This window comes from Podarcis filfolensis (assembly GCF_964270895.1).
Source record: "Podarcis filfolensis genome assembly, chromosome: 12".
In the NCBI taxonomy this organism is placed as follows: Eukaryota; Metazoa; Chordata; class Lepidosauria; order Squamata; family Lacertidae; genus Podarcis; species Podarcis filfolensis.
In genome coordinates, this window is record NC_139614.1 from 48,994,426 (window position 1) to 49,015,668 (window position 21,243).

The 21,243-nt window shown below is 46.8% G+C and overlaps 1 protein-coding gene and 1 long non-coding RNA gene across 7 annotated transcripts in view; one reads left to right on the plus strand and one right to left on the minus strand.

The window, feature by feature from the left end:
- The window catches only part of LOC310746346, a 105,643-nt gene that overhangs the window by 81,691 nt on the left and 2,709 nt on the right, over positions 1–21,243 (plus strand). Inside the window, exon 2 of the long non-coding RNA XR_014540656.1 lies at positions 13,953–14,066. This is a non-coding gene — a long non-coding RNA (uncharacterized lncRNA). The remainder of the gene's footprint in view (positions 1–13,952; positions 14,067–21,243) is intronic.
- Positions 1–21,243, minus strand: part of LOC310745917 (sodium channel protein type 5 subunit alpha-like) — a 302,295-nt gene that overhangs the window by 18,171 nt on the left and 262,881 nt on the right. For 3 of the 6 annotated variants that reach the window (XM_083579149.1, XM_083579152.1, XM_083579148.1), the window contains 2 exons: positions 12,491–12,613; positions 11,506–11,628 (listed from right to left, as the gene is read on the minus strand). The exons of 1 other annotated variant lie outside the window; for it this stretch is intronic. In XM_083579149.1, coding sequence (XP_083435275.1) covers positions 11,506–11,628; positions 12,491–12,613 — 246 coding nt within the window. The remainder of the gene's footprint in view (positions 1–11,505; positions 11,629–12,490; positions 12,614–21,243) is intronic. 2 more of the 6 variants (XM_083579151.1, XM_083579150.1) reach the window with 2 other exon arrangements.

Here is a 21,243-nt window from a genome sequence, read left to right on the forward strand (position 1 = left end):
CAAATAAATTATTGTTGTTGTTGTTGTTGTTGTTGTTGTTGTTGTTATTATTATTATTATTATTATTATTATTATTATTATTAAACACTGGCTGCCTCTCGTTTAGTACGTTCTAATACAATATCGGCCGTATAAAGTTGTGCTGGTTATCCCTGGAAGGAAACAGGAGGGACTGCTGTGGGACAAAGGATTTCTATGGAAACAGAAGAGATGTGGTCATTGACTATCCTGCAGGGAACTGGACCGTGTGTCAGGAATGCGGTCAAGGTGTGACTGGGGTGCACAGTAATAATAATAATAATAATAATAATAATAATAATAATAATAATAATAATAATAATAATTTGTACCCTTCCCTCCCTGGCCAGAGCCGGTCTCAGGGTGGCTAACACCAGTAAAATTACAATAAAAACATAATAGAAGAAAAAAACACCCCAATTTAAAATACAGGTTAAAATACAATTTAAAATGCAGCCTCATTTTAAAAGTAGCCCATAGATCAAAACCATAAGGGGAGGGCAACATAAGGGTCAGACTGAGTCCAAACCAAAGGCCAGGCGGAACAGCTCTGTCTTGCAGGCCCTGCGGAAAGATGTCAAGTCCCGCAGGGCCCTGGTCTCTTGTGACAGAGCGTTCCACCAAGTCGGGGCCAGTACTGAAAAGGCCCTGGTTGAGACCAATCTAACCACCTTGAGACTTGGGACCTCCAAAGTGTTGTCATTTGTGGACCTTAAGGTCCTCCGCGGGGCATGCCAGGAGCACTCATGTGAGCACTTAAGCTCACATGAAATAGACAATAGCATCCATGAGAGTGCACATCTGCGTTGTGCTGATAACAGGACCGGCCGGCCCATCAGGTGGACTGAGGCAGCCACCTTGGGCAGCAGAATCTCACTGTAGGTGCCCCTACAGATGCCATGGAAGCAAGAAGTGGCAGCTTCCAGCAAGATCTCACTGTCTGGAGGTGCCAGAGATTAAAGCTGGCAAAGCATGCACTCTGCCACTGACTTATGGCCTCTCCCTAATTAGCCTTAGGCTCTGTCCCTGTTGTATTCCCCTCTGGTTTCCTTTTGAAAGGAGGGCAGGGAAAAGATGTGCAAAATTATAGTCTGCTTTTCTAAGTGGCACTTCATTTCTTATGTCCCAAATTCAGATACGCAAAACTCCAAATCGCAGTTTGGCTCTCATTATGTGCTTTGCTTTTATTTTTCTACAATATCTGCTCCCTTATCTATTTGGAAAATACAATCTCTGTACTGCTTTTATGTTTTGCAACTCTGATTATAGTCTCTCTGTACTTTTCGATTTTGCATGAGTAAAAAGCTTAATGTAAAAAAAAACAACCCCCAACTGTTTTAGAAAAAAAGTTAAAGGAGAGCAGGGGAGGGATGTGAACAATTAATCGTAAAGCTCTCCTATGATTCACTGTCGTTTGTCATTCACGGCTGTTCCTTCATCATAAATCAGTCACTGTATTGCTGGCTCGAGGAAGAAATAGCCTTCATGGTAGCCTGGAAAGCAAGAGTGGTAGAACATTTTGTGCTCAACAGCAGTGTAGCCTGTGGTGGTTATGAGTGAGAGCTATGCATGTGGATGTGTTTATATCTGCCCACCTTTTTTGCATGAAAACCAGGAGATAAAATACTTTGGGCTTGTATGTCTAATGTCCAGAAACATTTCGTTTAAGAGCTGCTTATAGTTTGTGCCCGCTCGTGCGTTTCTGTGATGTCTGTGGCATTTTTGTTGACCCAATTAACATTATTCAAATTAAAAGTACAGTGGCACCTCTGATTATGAACTTAAGTCATTCCGGAGGTCTGTTCTTAACCTGAAACCGTTCTTAACCTGAGGTACACTTTAGCTAATAGGGCTTCCTGCTGCCGCCACACGATTTCTGTTCTCATCCTGAGGTAAAGTTCTTAACCCAAAGTACTACTTCCTGGTTAGCGGAGTCTGTAACCTGAAGTGTTTGTAACCCGAGGTGTTTGTAACATGAGGTACCACTGTATTAAGAAAGCAGCTCCTGTTCGAATACTGGCCAAAACAAAATCTTTTGTGATGACTCCGTGTGTGGTGAATGCAACCACACACATTTGGTCCTTGTTCAATGTCCCTCTGTGCCAACCCAGAACTACTGCGAATACACTGCATGGCACACATGTGAGATTTTAAGACTTGAATTTCCAAATGAGGAACGCTGTGGGAAAAGGGACATGCACGCATTCAAGACACAAGCATGCGGGTTAAGCAGGGTGGGGGTGCAAAAGGATCCACCAGGCCATGCAATGCCCAGCCTTCTCTCTCCCTTCTCTCCTGTTGCCTTCTGAACACGTCAAAGAAAGCTCATTCAGGTAACAAGACAAAGTACAAAAAACTTGGACACAAAAACATTTGGAGGGCAAAGCTACCCATGGCTACTCACTATGTGCAGGGACACAAGACACAATAAGAGATTGAGTGTTGGGGGGGAGAGACTCATTTAATTTCATTGTACAATGACAATAAAGGTATTATTATTATTATTATTATTATTATTATTATTATTATTATTATTATTATCATCAGTTGCTGGGAATCACAAATAGGAAGGAGTGCTGTGGCACTCAGGTCCTGCTTTCAGGCTTCCCAGAGGCATCTAGCTGGCCAGGATGCTGGACTAAAGAGACCTTTGGGCTGATTCTCCTGTTCCTTGTATGTCCCAGGGCAACAAAGCACAATTCTCTTTGACACCCATTGATGGCAGTAGTTGGGTGTTTAGAAAAACGTGAGGTTATTACCATGACTCAGCGTCATGGTAATTTAAGAAAGCTTGTCCTTCTAGAGCAGCCGTTCTGGCCTTGCTAGCTAGGGATGATGGGAGTTGTAGTCCAACAACATCTGGGGACCCACAGGTTGAGAACTGCTGTTCTAGAGTCTAGGATGTTTAACCTAAGCTTCTTTTCCTTTCCTTTAGCTTCACTGAAAAGAATGCAGATTGATCGCTTCTCGGCCTTTTGGCTAAGATCAAGTGTAGTAAGAATGCAGATTGTAAAGCACCTGCTCTCTCCAATTGTATATGTGTCAAAAAAACAACAGATCTGTTTCCTCAGTATTTTCTGACTTGCGGAGGCCAAAGGAACCCAAACTGAGCTCAGACTGAATGAAGGACAAATGAGAAATGACTTTATTCATGAGATTAGAAATTCTGCAAATGGCCTTTTATAAAAGAGCTCCCGATCTAGGTGGGACTATGAGAAGGGGCGAGGAATTTAACCTTTTGTTGAAGTCCTGCTTTGGATCACTGTTCTACCCGCCCCCCCAAAAGCCATCCCCATTGCTCCAGTTCAGGAAATGAGGAGAGGCACCTGGTTGCTGATAGAAGGATTGAGAGCCAGCGTGTAATAATTAGGCATATTGGACAATTACTAGGGAGATCAGGGTTCAAAAACCCCCTTAGCCATGAAGCTGGCTAGGTGACCAGTCACTGTCACTCAGCCTAATCTGCCTCACAGAGTTATTGCAAGGAGAACATGGGAAGGTGTGGGAGAACCATATATGCTACCATTAGCTCCTTGGATATAAATGCAATACAACAACAACAACAACAACAACAACAACAACAACTGTCACATCTAGTTTGCCCCTGAAAATGACACTTCAACTCCTTGCTTGGACATAGGGAGTTGAATCTTCTCCACCTGTTGCAGCGAAACAGCAGCTGCTGCCAGGACAAAATGCCAAAACAGAAGGGTTTTTTTAATGAAGCAGAGTGAGTGGTGATGCAGGGCATATGTATTCGTATCTGAATATGCAACATACTTGGGTCCCCGTTGAAGCAGTTGGGCATGCATGGCTACAAATGTACACATGCATTCCTTCAGGTGCTGGAGGGTATGTGTGTATGTCTTGAGCCACGGGTCCCCAAAACCCTGGTTTTGGAACCTGATTTCCTACAATGCCAACACTGCGGGCACTCAGCAAACCAAGCAGACTACCAAGCTCTGTAGGTCAAGGCCACCCTCTAGGCTTCAAAACCAGCCTGAAAGGTATCAGCCAACCTCCATGACCAGGCTGTGAGCCAGCTCCTCATTCTGATGCCATAAGAACAGAAGATGAGCCATAGTCCAGCACCCTGTTCTCACAGTTGCCACCCAGATGCCTGTTGAACACAACAGCACTCTGCCCACCTGCAATTCTTGACAAGTGGTATTCAGAAGCATCATGTCTCTCATCACAGCAAAGGTAGAACATAGCCATTGTGGTAAGTAGCTTCTACTTCTGCCTCGTTTTGCCCTCTGATCCAGAACTAGGCCTGGGCCACATTCTGTGTCTGTGGACCATTGTCTGCCTCTCCAAATCTGAATTCTGATCTGCCTGTGCTAGAGCCCAGCTATGGGCCCCAGTATATCTGAAGGAGTGTCTCCACCCCCATCGTTCAGCCCGGACACCGAGGCCAGGTGCCGAGGGCTTTCTGGCGGTTCCCCCACTGCGAGAAGTCAAGTTACAGGGAACCAGGCAGAGGGCCTTCTCGATAGTGGCACCCGCCCTGTGGAATGCCCTCCACCAGATGTCAAAGAGAACAGCAACTACCAGACATTTAGAAGACATCTGAAGGCAGCCCTGTTTAAGGGAAGCTTTTAATGTTTGATGTATTACGGTATTTTAATATTTTGTTGGAAGCCGCCCAGAGTGGCTGGAGAAGCCCAGCCAGATGGGTGGGGAATAAATAATAAATTATTATTATTATTATTATTATTATTATTATTATTATTATTATGCTGTCTCTGAGCTTGGGCAAGTTTTGACAATAGCCCTCAGCAACCTACTCTATTGCATGTGTGCCACAGTTCAATGTCTCACTGTGTAGCCCACCACTGCACGAACCAGTCCTGAGCCAGAGTTTAGAATAAACACAGGAAGGAGGGCGGAGGATGGAGCGACTACCTAGGTGTATTCACAGAGATCAAGGATGGGGAAACTTCATTTGACCCTTGCCTCAAGGTACCTTCCCTTCACATTCAGTCCTGATGCTCTGATTAGCCCACCATCACAGGCCCCATTAACTTCAAAGAAGTTTCGCCAAGTCCACGGGCTTGAAAACCAGGCTATTGTCTCATAATGTGTTCCCACAGAATGAACCTACGAGCTATTATCCTCCTTCCCGCTTGATGTATTTGTACTGGGGTATTAAAACTACTTAATACATGTCTTATAGGGGCTGAATTTCCTTCTGCACTCTAGAGCATATCGTCAGCTGGTAATAATGCCAAGTTTTACTGTCCGTAAGCCATGGTTTAAGTGTGGCTAAATCTACTAAAAATAAAATGACTTGATTTTCCTGGGGCGTGTGTTCGTAATTATTCCTCACTCAAATCTGACCAAGTAAATGCACCAAGAGAGGAAGAAAAGGGCCCAGTCCAGCACAGCAGGCACTAGGGGTGGAGGAGAAATTCGACTCACAACACATTTCCAGCTGAATGTATCAGATTAGCACTTTCAGAAACCAAACACAGCTAGTCTTTGAAATTTGCACTTATGTGATTTTTGTGATGCAGTTCTCCAACCGAAACATGCAAAAATGCAATTATTCAGGAAAAAAGGTGCATTAAATGAAGGTATTTGTGAAAATAGCGTACAAAAATGCATATGCTTGAAAAAAAATGTACATTAGTCTAAACTGCATATAAGTAAAGGGACCCCTGACCATTAGGTCCAGTCGTGACTGACTCTGGGGTTGCAGTGCTCATCTCGCTTTATTGGCCGAGGGAGCCGGCGTACAGCTTCCGGGTCATGTGGCCAGCATGACTAAGCCGCTTCTGGCGAACCAGAGCAGCGCACGGAAACGCCGTTTACCTTCCCGCCAGAGCGGTACCTATTTATCTACTTGCACTGGTGTGCTTTCAAACTGCTAGGTTGGCAGGAGCAGGGACTGAGCAATGGGAGCTCACCCCGTCGCAGGGATTCGAACCGCCGACCTTCTGATTGGCAAGCCCTAGGCTCTGTGGTTTAACCCACAGTGCCACCCGTGTCCCTAAAACTGCATATAGAATTGTGTTAATTAGGGAAAAACTTGCACTAAAATGCTAATGAATTTTCATGAGGATGTTTTTTTCTTTAAGCTTGCAAATTGCTTCAAAATGTGGTGGGCTGATTTTAAAATTGAGAAAAGGAGAAAAGGAGAGAACCAAAACTAGCAGTAACACATGCACAGAGTCAGAAAGTAGTTGTCTGCCTTGGTGGTGAAATAGGAGGCTTGTGTTCAAATCACAACTAAATTATCCTCAATTTTTAGGGCGGTCCTGTGCCCAACTTTACAGACAACAACCCTCTGGTTTGAGGGCAAACAGGCCTGCTGCTCTTTCCCACCAGGCAGAAATCCACTGTTTGCCCTATTTAACTGATAATAATTCTTTCTAAATTTGCACCTATGTATATCAGGCTTCCTCAGCCTCAGCCCTCCAGGTGTTTTGCTTAAATAAAATAAAATTATGGACCTTGTTAAAATGAACATAAGGTATGATTTTAACAGAGACATTATGCAGAGGTTCAGTTGGTTTAGAGCGCCAGGCAAGGGCTTTTTTGTGGTGGTTTCCTAATGGAAGAACTTCCCTTTTATAGTACAAGCTCCATTCCTGGTGGCATTTGCGCAAGCAGTGAATACATTCTAAATCTTAATTAATTCATTATTATTATAGAACTACACAATGTTTAGAAGGCATCTGAAGGCAGCCCTGTATCAGGAAGTTTTAAATCTTTGACATTTTATTATTATATTTTTATGTGCTGGAAGCCGCCCAGAGTGGCTGGGGGAACCCAGCCAGATGGGAGGGGTATAAATAATAAAATCATTACTGTACTACTATTACTATTATCTGTATGGCTTGGCAATATATAATTGAATTTTTTTAACTTTTGCTTTTTAAGATTTATGGATTGTATCACCAACATTTTACTCAGAGTAAACCTATGGAAATTAATGGGCCTAAATTTGTCATGTCCACTCATTTAAGTGGGTTTAATTTGAATATAAATAACACTGGACCTAATTTGTGCTTTAATTTGTGTTACATGGTGGTCATATTTCATTTTGTTCTTTCATGTAAATCCCTTTTGGGGAGGGAGAATTGCAACAGCTGAAAAGCAGCCTTTATTTTAAACACACACACACACTGGAACAGCTGAGTGATGATTTTGTTTATCTGATGACTTCTCACTTTTTGATTCAAATGATTTCTCAAAGCAGAGAAAACTAAAAAACAACAACTAACAAACAGTGCAATCCTATGTAAGTCTACTCAGAAGTAAGCCCCACTGAGCCCGCTGGGATTTACTCCTGGGGAAGTATGTCTAGGATTTCTGCCTAAACCTGCAGTGTCAGCTTAGCAGCAGGCAAGAATATAACAAATGGGACTAAGCTCCACTATACTTGGAAGCTGAAATCCTGCTTTAAAAGAAAACCTGTGTAGGCTGCCCAAGCCCTGAAATTTGATGACTCTTAAGAGGTAATAATTAGAAGAACCTGCAGGACTAAGAGGCCTCACAGCAGTTTTTAGGGTGCCCAAATTGTAAGCAGCTGCAGAAGAAATGGATTTGGCAAAATGGGCATTGACCGATGTCATTACCTCTGCATTGATCTTTGCACTTTTAGTATACCAAAACGAACATAACTCAGACACACTCATATAACCAGTGCATCTGAACAAAGGCATTAAGCCCCTTTTAAACATATTGCATGTATGCTTGATTGACAGAGGTGGCCTAACAAAGGAAAGGAAGTGGTAAATAAACGTCCTGAACATATGGAGGGCACCAGGTTGGCTGATCTGACCCTATGACATATTTTCCAGACTGATATATTTTAGAGCACATGAACACTTTGCACCAGCCTTCCCCTGAGTGATGCCAGCACCCAGAAGCTGGGGCCGATGGGAGTTACATAGAATCATACAATTGTGGAATCCTGACAAAATGAATCTTACAAGCAACATTGGTCCAAATGCTTTCCTAGACAGAAAATTATATATGCAAATATGGCACAGACATGCACAAGGGAACCAAAAAATACAGAAGGGATTGCAATCCTGCACACACACACACACACACACACACACACACACACACACACAAATGCTATGTTCACAAACAAGTGAGGGCGTAAACAAGCATATTAATGTCTACATCTCCAATTGCAAAGGTGCTTTGAAGGAAAGCAAGCCATGGGCTTCAAATGCAAACTCTTTCTTCCAAACATTTACATATTTGACAGAACATCACATGCTAGCAATGATAATTTGGCACATTTGTGAGCATTTGCTTTAAAAGGGGAGTGGGGAGAAACAGCCATATCTGCTTATTGCAAACGCTCCTTTTCTTTTCTTAAAAAGAAAAACATTTTGTTGTTTTTGACAATGTATTTGCACAACGGAAATCTGCACTTTTTGTTTCCGAATTTGAACTTTGTGGTTTGCATCACCTCTATTTACATGCATCCAGCTCAGAACTCTTGGAAATAGAGGGGAGCTTGAAACACGGCAAACACAGAAACACAGAATGGGAAGTGGGGCAGAAGACCATCAATTCCACCTTCCCAGCTGAAGGCAGGATCCTTCACCCATTGTGTGGGTCCAAGCAAACAGCAGGCCACTGGAGGTCACAAGCCATGAATAGGAATGAGCAAGGTGCAACTCATCATGTAAAGCCAATGCTTCCGATACCTGCATGCAAATGGCCTGAATGGAAACATGCACACACTGTTTATGGGATGGCAAGTGACATGTGCAATGAAATGGAGAAGAGGAGAGAGGCGCAGGGAATGGCATGCATGGCAAGCGCAGCTAATCCAGGCATTTCTTGAGCAGGAATCCTCCAAATGATTTGGCCACATTTCTTTTATGTTCACGTTTAAATGCAGCTGTAGTGCACACTGTCTTTTGGGGAAAACTTTCCACCTGGTTACGGGTTATTTGGGTTTCTAGAAACTGAAATTGGGTAAAGGGTGTGAAAACAAATTTGTGCATGAGAGGCGAGAGGCTATAGGGAAAGCCAGCCCATTCTCAGGGTCCATTCTCAATCCTTAATCCTACATAAAGATCAGTGCTGTGTGTTAAATCTCCGCCAGGCCTGGTAAACTCTAGAGCCAAGATGCAAACTATGGCCACATCCACCCCATACATTTAAAGCGTTCTTATTACTCTTTAAGAGTCATGCATCCCCCACCCCCAAAATCCTGGGAACTCGAGTTTCAGTGTTTCCTAAGAACTCTCAGCTCCCTTACCAATGATAGTTCCCAGGATTCTCAGGGGGAAACCGTAACTCTTAAAGTGGAATAGAGTGCTTTGAGGGCTCATCCAGACTTCCTTTTGTGCTGCGTTTCTAGTCACAGGCCTGCGCCTTACAGCACCATGAAGGTAGCGCAGTCGGTACAGCATGAGACTCTTAATCTCTGGGTCCTGGGTTCGAGACCCAAATTGGGCAAAAGATTCTGGCATTGCAGGGGGTTGGACTAGATGATCCTTGGGATCCCTTCCAACTCTACAATTCTATGTCTGAATGCTTTTTTATTCCCCGTGAAAACCCACTCTTTACTGCTGAATTGGAGCAAAACAATTCAGGAAAACCTGAATTGCCGTTTGTTCACATTTAGTGTTAAAAAGCTACTGGGAAGAATGGAAAAAGGGGGTTTGGACACAGCGCTTTAAAGCACAGACGTGCACATAGAAAGTGAAGGGCAAAAAGCTTGGATGAGCCCTAAATGTATGCAGTGGAGGAGACAAAAAAGCCTCAGAAAGACTGACAACAGCAAACATGAAAATATGTTTGGTATTGCCTTCTGAAAGATGAATTCCAGGCACCCAAATGTATTAGCATTCCTATGGCAACTCCCCAAGAGCACCAGGTTGAGGAAGGCTATTGTAGCCAATATAACTTATGGCTGATTCATGCATTTGACATTTTTAGGTTCAAGAAATATCTGACTTGTGGGTTAGGGATATCACATGTATGTACTTTCAGTGGCTGGGTTCTTGTGAACAAACATGGCAGTGGGAGCCTAATCTTTCTCTTAACACTGCCTTGGCGTTGGTTTATTGGGCGGCTAGCCCATTTCAAGCCATGTGCACCATTTGCAGCAGGTGCCCTATGGTTTTATTACACCATTTAAATGTGGGGGGTTTTCGGTAGCTGAGTTCAAGCAGCAAAATGTTAATCAGCTCATGCGCTGGTCTAGATACAGACTGAAGTAGTAAAATATCTTGGTTTAGATGAGACTATAAGCATAGGGAATGTATGTGCACTGGAAACTGGGTGGTGCCCTCATGCCATGCCCTCTCCTTGGGCACACTTGAGACATAACATTTGCCTAACACCTACATCCACGAAGCCCAGAACAGCTGGATTTAAACTGCCCAGTTTCCCAGCCCTTTGCAAATATTACTTCCAATGTGTGGCCATTTGGTAGTCACAGAAGCAGGAGTGGCACACATGCTAGATAGGTGAGATCTTTTCCTGACGTGGGGATGGCTCTCTGCATTTAGACCCTTGTTCAAATAAATAGCTTCAGGCAGAAGAGGAATCTTATCTGTCTATGTTAACTCTTAATGCAGGATATAGTAGGAATGAGGAACCGTAGAACTATATAGTGTACCAATTTGGACATCACAACAAACCATAGTTTAGCAGGCAAGTATGAGATGCAGGCTTAGACACTCTTCCTCCCCTCCCAGAAGCAAAGCCTATGGTTTTTGCTTAACCAGTGGTTTATTTTTAACCATGGCTTCTTTGAAATATGAACTTCAAACCATGGTTTATGAAGCTGGCTTGTTCAAACAAATCACAGTTAATACTATCGTTTAGGGTTCTGATATCAGTGGTTAATCAAAAGTGGAAGCAAAAGTTTCTGAACTCTACTTTGTAGCTGCGCTGGAGGAGAAAAGGGGGAAATGCATGGACCGGGGGCTCACCTAGGCTCCTTCGCATCACTATGAACCATGGTTTGCTGTAACACCCAAAGGCAGCCTTTCTGTGAGGGGTCAGATTGATGGCAACGTTTGCCTCACCTTCTGGCAGCTTTTGTGGGTGCACAAAAGGCCACCTTAAAGCTGGAGAAGCCAAATTGTTTTCTTTGGAGCACCTCATTACTGAGGCAGGTTTGTCAGCCAGATGTGCGCCCAGCCTGAAATGTGTTTGTAAAGTGCTGTAGGACAAGGAATGCGGCAGGATTAGCTCATAAGGGAATCCACCAGGGTGGGCATCAGTCAAAGCTGAAGCTACTCCTACAAGCAAGCTGGATGAATTTGTCAGAGGAGGAGGGAGGCGAAAGAGGGGGTATATTGCAACATATGGCATTTATCAATTGTTTCATTTACAGCTTAGGATGAAAAACGAAAACAAAAACACAATTAAGGAATGAATGAACAAATGATGGAAGGAAGGAAGGAATGATGGCCCTCACAACATGCTGGTGGATGTCCATGGACAGGTGGGCTTCGATGATGGGTCATGTGGGTTGTTGTTTTAACTGAATCTTACCCTCATCCCTTCAAATCGTGATAGTGCTCTTAAGGGTCTCAGCGCTCTGAGGGTCCTAAGGGATTTAATGGGACCCATTTCGGAGTATCCAAGTGTGCTAGCTATGAGGCTTACTAATGAGACCTGAATGGAGAAACAAAATGGAAAAGTCCAAACCATTAGCACAAATCCTACCATTCAGCTTCTCTTCTCTGGATTTTCACCTGTAAAGATAAGCCTGGTTAATCAACTGATGAAGAAAGAGCCTAAAAGGAGGAAAAATATATAGCATTAACCCAGCACGAAGGCAGCGGCAAAACAACCCCATCAGCATTCTCATGTATAAAAATCATTTCCAGGAGACCTTCAGGATATAGACCCCATTCACTGATTTCCAGTGCAAAATGAAACCACAAGACTTCAAAACCAGAGGGAACCCCCGTCTTAAATGTTGTCTTACTTTCCTCAAGGTGAACACATGGAGCTCCAACCGATGTCAAAAGTTGGTCAGAAAAAGGAAGAAAGAAGGACCAGCAAAGTCTAATTCTGGCAGTGTTTTCCTGAAACACAAACTTTTTTGTGTGTGCAGTTGATTTGATTTTTATATATATAATTGAATGGAAACAGCAGAGATGTGGGCACAGCTCCCATTATTAAATTATGCAAACACTGTAATTTTGTGCCCTCAAGATGAATCACTTTGCAAGACCCAGCCATTTATTACGATCCTTTGAAAAAGAATGCCATAGCCTGTGATGTATCTCTGTAATACCCAATTTCGTTGTGTGTGTGTGTGTGTGTGTGTGTTTTAAATGGTGTCACTATGTTACACCCTTCTCTAGAAAGAACTGTAGCCATTGCCTTGCTTTGGATTAGCAAAATGAAGCCGCCATGTGCCACCTTAAGGAAAGACTGGATGGCCCGTTAACCTGTGGGAAAGAGAGAGAAGGTGCTGATTACTGGAGGTGAACACACTTCATAGACACTGAAAGACGACAACCCTTACCCTTATGCTCTCAAATCGGGACAGGGCTCGGAGGGGCCTCAAGGCCCTCAGCGTCCTGAGGGATTTCATAGCGGCCAGGTGGTCATAGCCGAGAATTGATCCTATCTGGCAAATAACTGAAATCTGTGCAGATCGAATGGAATTTGAAATTATTGGTCAAGGCGAGCAAAGAGAGAAAGGAAGAGACACAGAGAGAAAAAGGAACAGCACAATCAGGGGGAGATTCTGAGAACCCGGGTAAACTCACTTGGCCGTTTTGATACAAGTGCAGGTGTAGGTTGTGAGCGAACAGGGGCTACGTTTCTAACGAAGTGTCTGCTTCACCGTGACTCAATGTGCCACGTGGCTCACCAAAGTGCTTAAAGTGGGCTGTGCAGTGGAATGAATGCCCAACTAAACACTCATCTCTGGGGTCATTGGGATGAAAGAGGGGTGGAAGGCCAAAATCTGGGGAGGGTGGGAATAAAATTGAGAAGTTGGGGTTGGGACAGGGGACCAGCAGGATAAGTGGCAGTGTGGCTGCCATCTTCCTTGCTCCCAACAATGCCTCAGGTACAACACAATGCAGGGCAGTATCCAAAGAAGCAGATCTGCTGGCTCAAGGACTTTTGAGTGGGCAACAGAACTTCCCCTCCCTCTCCTCCCCTTGCATTCCCCCAAATTTGTTCTAGGTTTTCTTCCAACCCTCCAGAGCAGATTTGCGGGGAGTACAGGAGATGTGAGGGGAGAGGAGGGAAGTTCTGCTACACAGGTGGAAATCATTGTGCTAGCTAGTGGATCTACTTTATAGTGTCATTCCAAGGAGACAATTGGACAAAACATAGCCACCTGTTGGACCACCAGTAGAGGCCCATCATCACCTCTTGGGACAGTGCCCAAATGGTATTTTAAAAGGGTGGAGGTGCTGCCACTGTAGCTTGTCCCAAGAAGCCTCCGCTCCAATTTTTCAATTTTCTCCACCCCGCCCCCCAGTTTTCTGCCCCAAGTACTCCCCACTCTTCCTCCTCACCGTCACAAGGTTTTTACAAATCAAATTAGGTTGTTTTAGTACCCAGCTGCTGGTTGGTTTATGTTTGTGTTTATCACTCTGATTTTACGGCTATTTTATCATTTTATGTGGTGATTTGTTATGCTTATCTTTACAAGATGAACTCTGCTGCTTCAGTCTTTAACGTACCTTGTCCTGGGCTCCCTTGGGAGGAAGGGCGATTCACAAAACCAACAGCTGAATTGATTAAAGTAACTAGATGCAATAGGGGCAACCTCCTTTCATTGACTTGTGCACCTAATTCATTCATGAGTAAGGCAAAACCTTGAGAAGGAGGCACAGCTGGGTGGGAGAACACCTGCTCTGGATGCAGATTGCCCACAGTTCCTGCACTGCAGGCGGTTGGACCAGAGAACCCTAAGAGTCCCTTCCAACTATGACTCTTGTACACTTAAACCGTGAAATGCACTACAGGTGCTGCTGTCCTCCTGACATAGATTTATCAGGTGTCTGTTCTGTGGATTAGGCAGGGAAAGGCTGCAATAGCTGGCAACTCTTTGCAGCCTTGGACACAGTCCATAGGTTGAGGTGAGTTGACTAAATACTCCGCTGTTGATTTTGGAGGTATTTCATTTCTCCCTGTCAAATTTTATTCATAGGAGAAACCTCAACCGTATAGGCTTGGCGCTTTGGACTTGATTAAATGTGACCTCGGAAGATATTTTTAAAATAATCAAACAGCTTTCAAAATCCGTGCTGACTGCCCCACATAGCCCAGGCAAACGCGGAAGTCAGCACTTTTCAAAGAGAGCTTCCCTGCCCCCTTACCTCCCCCCCCCATGCAAGCTTGTTAAGCAAGACCTGATTCTTTCCAACGCATCTGCTTGAGCCTCTCTCTCCCGATGAATGTTGCACCCATAATCCTGTCCTGCTAGAATGCCACACAGCAGTGCTTCCAAATGTAAGACTTCCATGCGCCTTCTAGTAATTTGTACGGAATTGGTTTTATGCCTCTGGAAATGCTTGCCGTCTCACTTCACACATTGTTCCTATTAATCACAATTCCCGTTTACAACATTTGTATGATGCCCAATAACAAAAGTTCTCTGAGAGAAAAGTAAAGGCAAGATTCTAAATGTTACGTCAACTTGGGTAGCCATACTCTCTTGGATGAGTAAAGCATCCGTTTTTTGCACAGGATAACACCCTAGAGCCCCGTGAGGCTGCAAGGCTGACCACTTTTTCTTCCTGACCTGAACTTACTTGCCAATGCAGCTGGAAGAAGTACTGTTAGAAAGCTGGGGTGGAGGGGAAGGTGGTCAATTCTGCTAGCAAAACCCAACATTGGTTGCTAGGCATGGAACTAAATTCGAGAGGAGGATGGGGATTAGTGAAATGGCGGCTGCTGTCACATTGGCACTGGTGGATACATAAAACTATTGTCAAAGAGCGAGCTGACAGTAAATCACACCTTAACTCCTTATTAGCAAAAACACAGTCTTTACGGACTTGGCTGAGTGTCAGGCCTAATGAGCAGCTCATCCTTGGTAGGTCGTACCCCATGATTCAGTTGCCAAGACTCAAAGTCCCTGCCTCTCCACAGCCATCTAAGTCCCCTCATCTCCAGGGCTTTCCCCAAATTTTTCCTGCATGTGGCCTGGCACTGTTCCACCCATTTCAGCCCTCTTCTGGTTCTGTAAGACAATGGGGGAGGTGAGCTTGTTGCAGCAGGAGCAGGAGGCACCCATGACTCTTCGCCAGCCTGACTCAACTCTTCCTCTTGGCTTCACCTGCTTCAGCTTCTGCCTCCGATTCTGGGCTTCTCTCTGCCACAGGCTCTCCCTGCTCACTAAGCCCTGTTACCTCCCCAGCTCCCAACACCTCTTCCCAGCCTTCTCCCTCTGACGCCAGGTTCTGATCCTGCTTTCCTTGGTGGTTCCCCAGCTGGTTCCTCCCACCATTCCTCTGTGTCGAACCAGTCCATGAGACCTATGCAGTTCCCCATGGGAAGGGTCACTTGGATGCCTCTTTTCCAGATGAAAGGGGCAGAATCCTCAGAGAGGACCCTTGATCCTATGAACTGCACTGAGGTTGATCATTTTAGGAATACAGGAAGCTGGCATACACTGTCCAACTATTACTCCACCTAGCTCAGCATTGTCCACACTGACTGGGTCTGCAGGGTTTCAAGCATGGGGTCTCTCCCAGCCAGACCTGGAGATGATGCAGATTGGTTGAGACTTACTGCATGAGAAGCAGTTGCTCTTCCATTGAGCTACAACCCTACCATTCAGGTAGCCAGCAATGTCCCTGCGACAGCAGCAGCCATTATGCAAATAACCATCTTCCACTGAGAATAATTTGCACGCCTAGCTTCCAATGGGAAGAGGCCGCCATGCTTAAGAGTCCTGGAAACAAAGGGCCAAGAATGCAAAGGCGAGGAACCACCAGCACTTACCCACTGACCTATCCAGCGGCAATGAGAAAATCTGGTTTAGAATTTACATTAACATCACATGCTCAATTTCAGTTGCTAAGCTAATGGGGCAGCCATTTCTTTCTCTCACCTTCACTGACCTCCCAGGACTGGTTGTGAGGATAATGAAAGGCGGCAAAACTGGATGGTGAACAGTGGCGTAGAACATAAATAATGAGCAGGCCATGTTGTTGTTCCAGACCCTCATTCATATCAGTTCGGAGCCAAGTGAAAGATAAGCTCAAACATCATTAAAGACTTCCTAGCATTTGTCCCAGGGGTATGGCTGCAGATATGTGGCATTATGTGACACCCAGCCTCGGAGAAGAGGGCACGCAAGGCGAATTCAGGCCAAAAATATGCAGGCTGTCCTCAGCCCCCCTTACCCTCGCTTCTTCCGCACTGAGCCCTCCCGTAATCCTCAGCGTTTATAGATATCCTGGCCCCACCTGTTTCATGCTCTCATTGGCTGCAGACATTTTTAGCTCATCACGGCTGGTGACTTAATGTTAAGCTTTGGGGGAAACCGGTTGCTGGGTATCCACTCAAGCAAAAACTCAATACCTTTTGGCATCCGGACAAACCAGAGCATTTCCATCAGGGCTCTGTTTGTCGGCAATTATTGACCGTCCCCTGTTCGTTCAGATCTGCATCCAAGGGAAGATGCAGAAATTGGAACATTGTGCCTGGGAGAGCCATCGGAAGCGACAGCTCAGGTCACAGACCTAGATCATGTCTACCCCTGTACTTTTAAACCGCATTTAAAGCAGATGCCCCCCCCACCGCAAGAATCAAGGGGACTCTAGTGTACCCCCTTTCAGAGCTATGATTTCCAGCACCCTTAACACACTAACATTCACAGGATTCTTTGGGGGAAGCCATGTGATTTCAATGGAAGGTGTGGATGTGGCCCTAGAGAGCCATGGAAGCACAGTCTGTGGAACCTCAGGGGCTGAGCCTTTTCCTCCTTCAACTTTCCCTCCACATCCATCTTTTGCCTATGTGTCTCCTCCATCATAAGGCCTTCTATTGGAATCTGTTTTCTATAACATACTGTACTACAAATATGTACAGTTGTAGATTGGTTTCCAAACAACTTAGTTCTCGAACGTTTTGGCTCCCGAACGCCGCAAACCCGGAAGTGACTGTTCCGGGTCTCTGAACTATTTTTGGAAGTTGAATGTCCGATGGGTCTTCTGCAGCCAATCAGAAGCCATGCTTTGGTTTCCGAATGTTTTGGAAGTCGAATGGACTTCCAGAACGGATTCCATTCAACTTCCAAGGTACGACTGTTGTCAGGGGTTCAGGAGCAGAAGGGACGGATGGAGAGGAATCGGAGGGAGAAGTTAGCGACGATAGCCGACCAAGGTCCCTAAGTCTCTCCAGCGAATCGGAGGATTCACAGAAAGGGGCTCCCGTGGGCAGAGCTGGGGGGTTGCCAAGAGGGGCACCTCAGGAAGGAGGGACCAGAGGGGATTCAGAGAGCAGCAGCTGGAGATCCGGACCAGCTACGCCACCAGAGAGCAGCAGGGGGGAGGAGTTCCAGGCACCAGCGACAGGCAGCTCTCCGGCAGCAGCCACGCCTGCGTCGGAGAGCGAGGAAACGGTAGAGAGGAGGGTCGGAGACAGCGCGCGCGCGCCAAGTTCAAATGTAACAGAGGGAGGCGCAATGAGCAGCCCGGAAAGGGAGCCAGGTCCTAAAGCCCGCCGAAGGGAGGGGGAGGAATCCGAAGGGTCCGCATCCGAGGCATCCAGGAAGGAAGGAACCCCGGGGGGTGGTAGGACCCAGAGGCGAAAGGAGAGACGCAAAAGGTGGAGCAAGGCTAGGGTCTTGAACTGGTGTACAGGAGGCGGAGATTCAGATGGGACTTCGCCGATCTAGGGAATAGACGTAGAGACGCACGCTAAGATTTGGAAATGGAAACTATACTTCAATAAAGACTTTATACCGTTCTACCGGCTAGCGTTGGTCCTTTGTGAGCCGGGACCTAGAGGCAGTCTCTGACAGTAAGTCCCATCTCTCAAAGTTTTCATCAGTTCTCTTTGACTCAAGCGGCGTGTGGGGAGCGAAGCAGGGAGGAAAGAGGACTGGTGCCTTGGGAGCTCACAAGAGTCAAGCGACATGTCTACTGAAGAGCAAATTGCTTCCCTGCAAGAAGCGGTAACGCAGCTCAGCGCAGAGATACTCGCCTCCAGGAAAAGAGAGGATGAAGCGGCTGCTGCATGCCGAGATCTCCAAGCCAGGTTGGACGTGCTTACTAAGCAGGCACAAACGGGGTCCAGATCCGAGGGGATCGGGTTGGGGAGGAGAGGAGGCAGCATTGTATCTCACTTCGATGGGAATTTACAGCAGTACCCCAATTTCCGAGCAGACGTGCAGTTTGCGCTGAAACTGCTGGAAAAAGAGTTTAGAGATGAGCAGGAAAAAGTGGGGTTTATCTTGTCTCATTTGCATGGAGACGCGAAAGCATGTCTGCGCAATCTGTGGAGAGATATGGACCCAGCGCTCCAGAGTTCAGCTGCATTCATTAAAGCGATGGATTCTTGCTTTCTATCGAAAATAGACATTGACATTGCCCGTAAGGACATATTTGGGCTGAGACAAGGGAAAGCCAGCGTGAGGCAGTATCACTCCCGCTTTTTTGCATTGGTCAATGCCTTGGGGTGGGACAAGGATTCCCCCCCCGTTAGAGATCTTTATTGGGAAGGATTGAACCCCCAAATCAAGGATGAGATAGCGCGGGGGGAGAGACCCAAAAGCACCCAGGAAGTGGTGGACAGATCGCTCGCAGTGGGGGTGAGGCTGGAGGACCGCCCATGGGACAGAGAAGAAGGGCGTTGGGGACGCACACCAGCCAGAGCGCCCTCCCTCTTGCCCAGGGATGTCGCGCGTGCGCAATCAACGCCTCCGCAAGCAGGGGGGGAGGAGCCAATGGAGATCGGCGGTGCTAGAGCTCAATCAGCCACCAGAGCCTTAACACCGGGAGCAGTCAAAACAAAGCAGCCTAGAGGGAACAGGAAGTGTTACATCTGTGAAAGTCCTAAGCACATGGCGAAAGAGTGTCCCCAGAGGCTCCACAAGCACACTGCAGCTTCAATGACAGTAATGGGAGCAACTCAGCAAAGTGAACCACAGCAGGGAAACGAAGGAGTCTGGCTGGAAACAGAAGCACTGGGGGCCAGCCAGGCGAGTCAGTAAAGAAGTCCCCAGAGATTTTGAAGCCCACGGATCCCCTCCCGCCCAAACCAGTGGTGCAGCTCACCGCATCGCTCCAGCTGCCCAGTGGTCTCACTTTAGAAGTGCCGATTACGATTGACTCTGGCAGTAATGCGGACTTTATCGCACTGGAATTCCTTCAACAACACAACATAGCGCTACTGCCAGCCACACTGCCCCTGAACGTTGTCACAGTGGATGGCAGGGAACTGCTAGGGGGGCAGGTGGTACAGCAGACACCACCTATGGTGATGCAAATTGGGAATCACCGAGAAATAATCAGCTTCAACGTCACCCAATTGTCGGACACGCCAGTAGTTCTGGGAATGAGTTGGCTACACAGGCACAGCCCAGCATTGGCATGGTACCAACGCCAACTGACTTTTGGCTCCTCCTACTGTGCGGAACACTGCATTCTGCCTAGACCAGAAGGGGAGGAGGATGACCCACAGTTACATTTGGGCACGCTGCAAGCAGTACCTCTCAAGTATTCTGAATTTTTGGAGGTGTTCTGCGAGAAGGAAGCGGACAAGCTACCCCCCCACAGACCCTATGACTGCAAGATTGATCTCCTGCCGGGGGCGACGCTGCCAACAGGGAAACTGTATTCCATGTCTGAGGATGAACTGCAGGAACTTAGGGAGTTCATAGACCACAATTTGAAGCGCGGGTTCATCCGGGAGTCGAAAGCTGTAGGGGGCAGCCCAGTATTCTTTGTGAAGAAGCGAGACACGCCCCAGAAGAGGCTTGTAGTGGACTTTCGAATTTTGAACTCGAAAACCAAGCCCTCGTCCTTCCCCATGCCCAAAATAGACGACCTGCTCGCGACGGTAAGGAAAGGACGCGTTTTCACCAAGTTGGATCTGCGAGGCGCGTACAACCTGATTCGTGTGCGGGAGGGCGACGAGTGGAAGACGGCCATGTTCACACCACTGGGCACCTACGAATACAGAGTTATGCCCTTCGGATTACAAAATGGCTCTCACTGTTTTCAAGCCTTTATGCATCACGTGTTGGCGGGACTCCTTTACAAGAAGTGCGTATGCTTCCTGGACGACATCCTGATATTTTCTGAGTCGCGAGAGGCGCACGAGAGGGATGTCAGGGAAGTTCTGCAGAGACTAAAGGAGCACAGGCTGTACGCCAAGCTGGAAAAGTGCCAGTTCGACGTGACGGAGGTGGATTTCCTGGGCTATAAACTGTCGGACAAGGGGCTCGCCATGGACAGCGCCAAGGTTCGCTCAGTATTGGACTGGAAAAGCCCGCGCAATCGGAAGGAAGTCCAGCGGTTTGTCGGCTTTGCCAACTTTTATCGCAAGTTCATCAAGGGGTTCGCTATGCAAACGGCGGCCATCACCGACACGCTCAGCTCCAAGAAGAAGAAGTTTCTCTGGACGGAGGAAGCGGAGCAGTCCTTTCAGAAACTCAAGCGTCTCTTCGCGTCCGAGGAGCAGCTGCTGCATGTGAATCCCAGCAGACCAATGAGGGTGGAGACAGACGCCTCAGACAGAGCCGTGGGAGCTGTACTGTTGCAACAAGACCAGCAGGGGGACTGGAGGCCGTGCGCCTTCTACTCAAGGAAGCTCAGCAAGTCGGAGCAGAATTACACCATCTGGGACAGGGAGTTGCTAGCCATCCATGCAGCGTTCAAGGCGTGGCGGCACTTCCTTATCGGAGCCAGACACACAGTGCAGGTCCGCACGGACCACAAGAATCTAGAGTACTGGCGCACGGCGAGGTTCCTGAATCAGAGGCACATTAGATGGGCAGAGTTCTTCGCGGACTTCGACTTCAAGATAGAGTACATCCCGGGTGACAACAACATCATGGCGGATGCCTTGTCCAGAAAGCCGCAATACCTCGAGGAGGAGGCACCGTCGGCAGCCAAGCACATTTTCGCACCGGAAGCGTGGGCTTGCGCTTCGGCGACCGTGGATCTGGACGCCGTACGTCGAGCGTTGCAGGAGGACCCCTTCGCGCAAGCCAAGATGGAGGAGGTGCACAAGGGCACGGTGAAGGACGACGAGTTCCAGATCAGAGACGGGTTGCTCATCCGCAAGGGAGCACTCTAC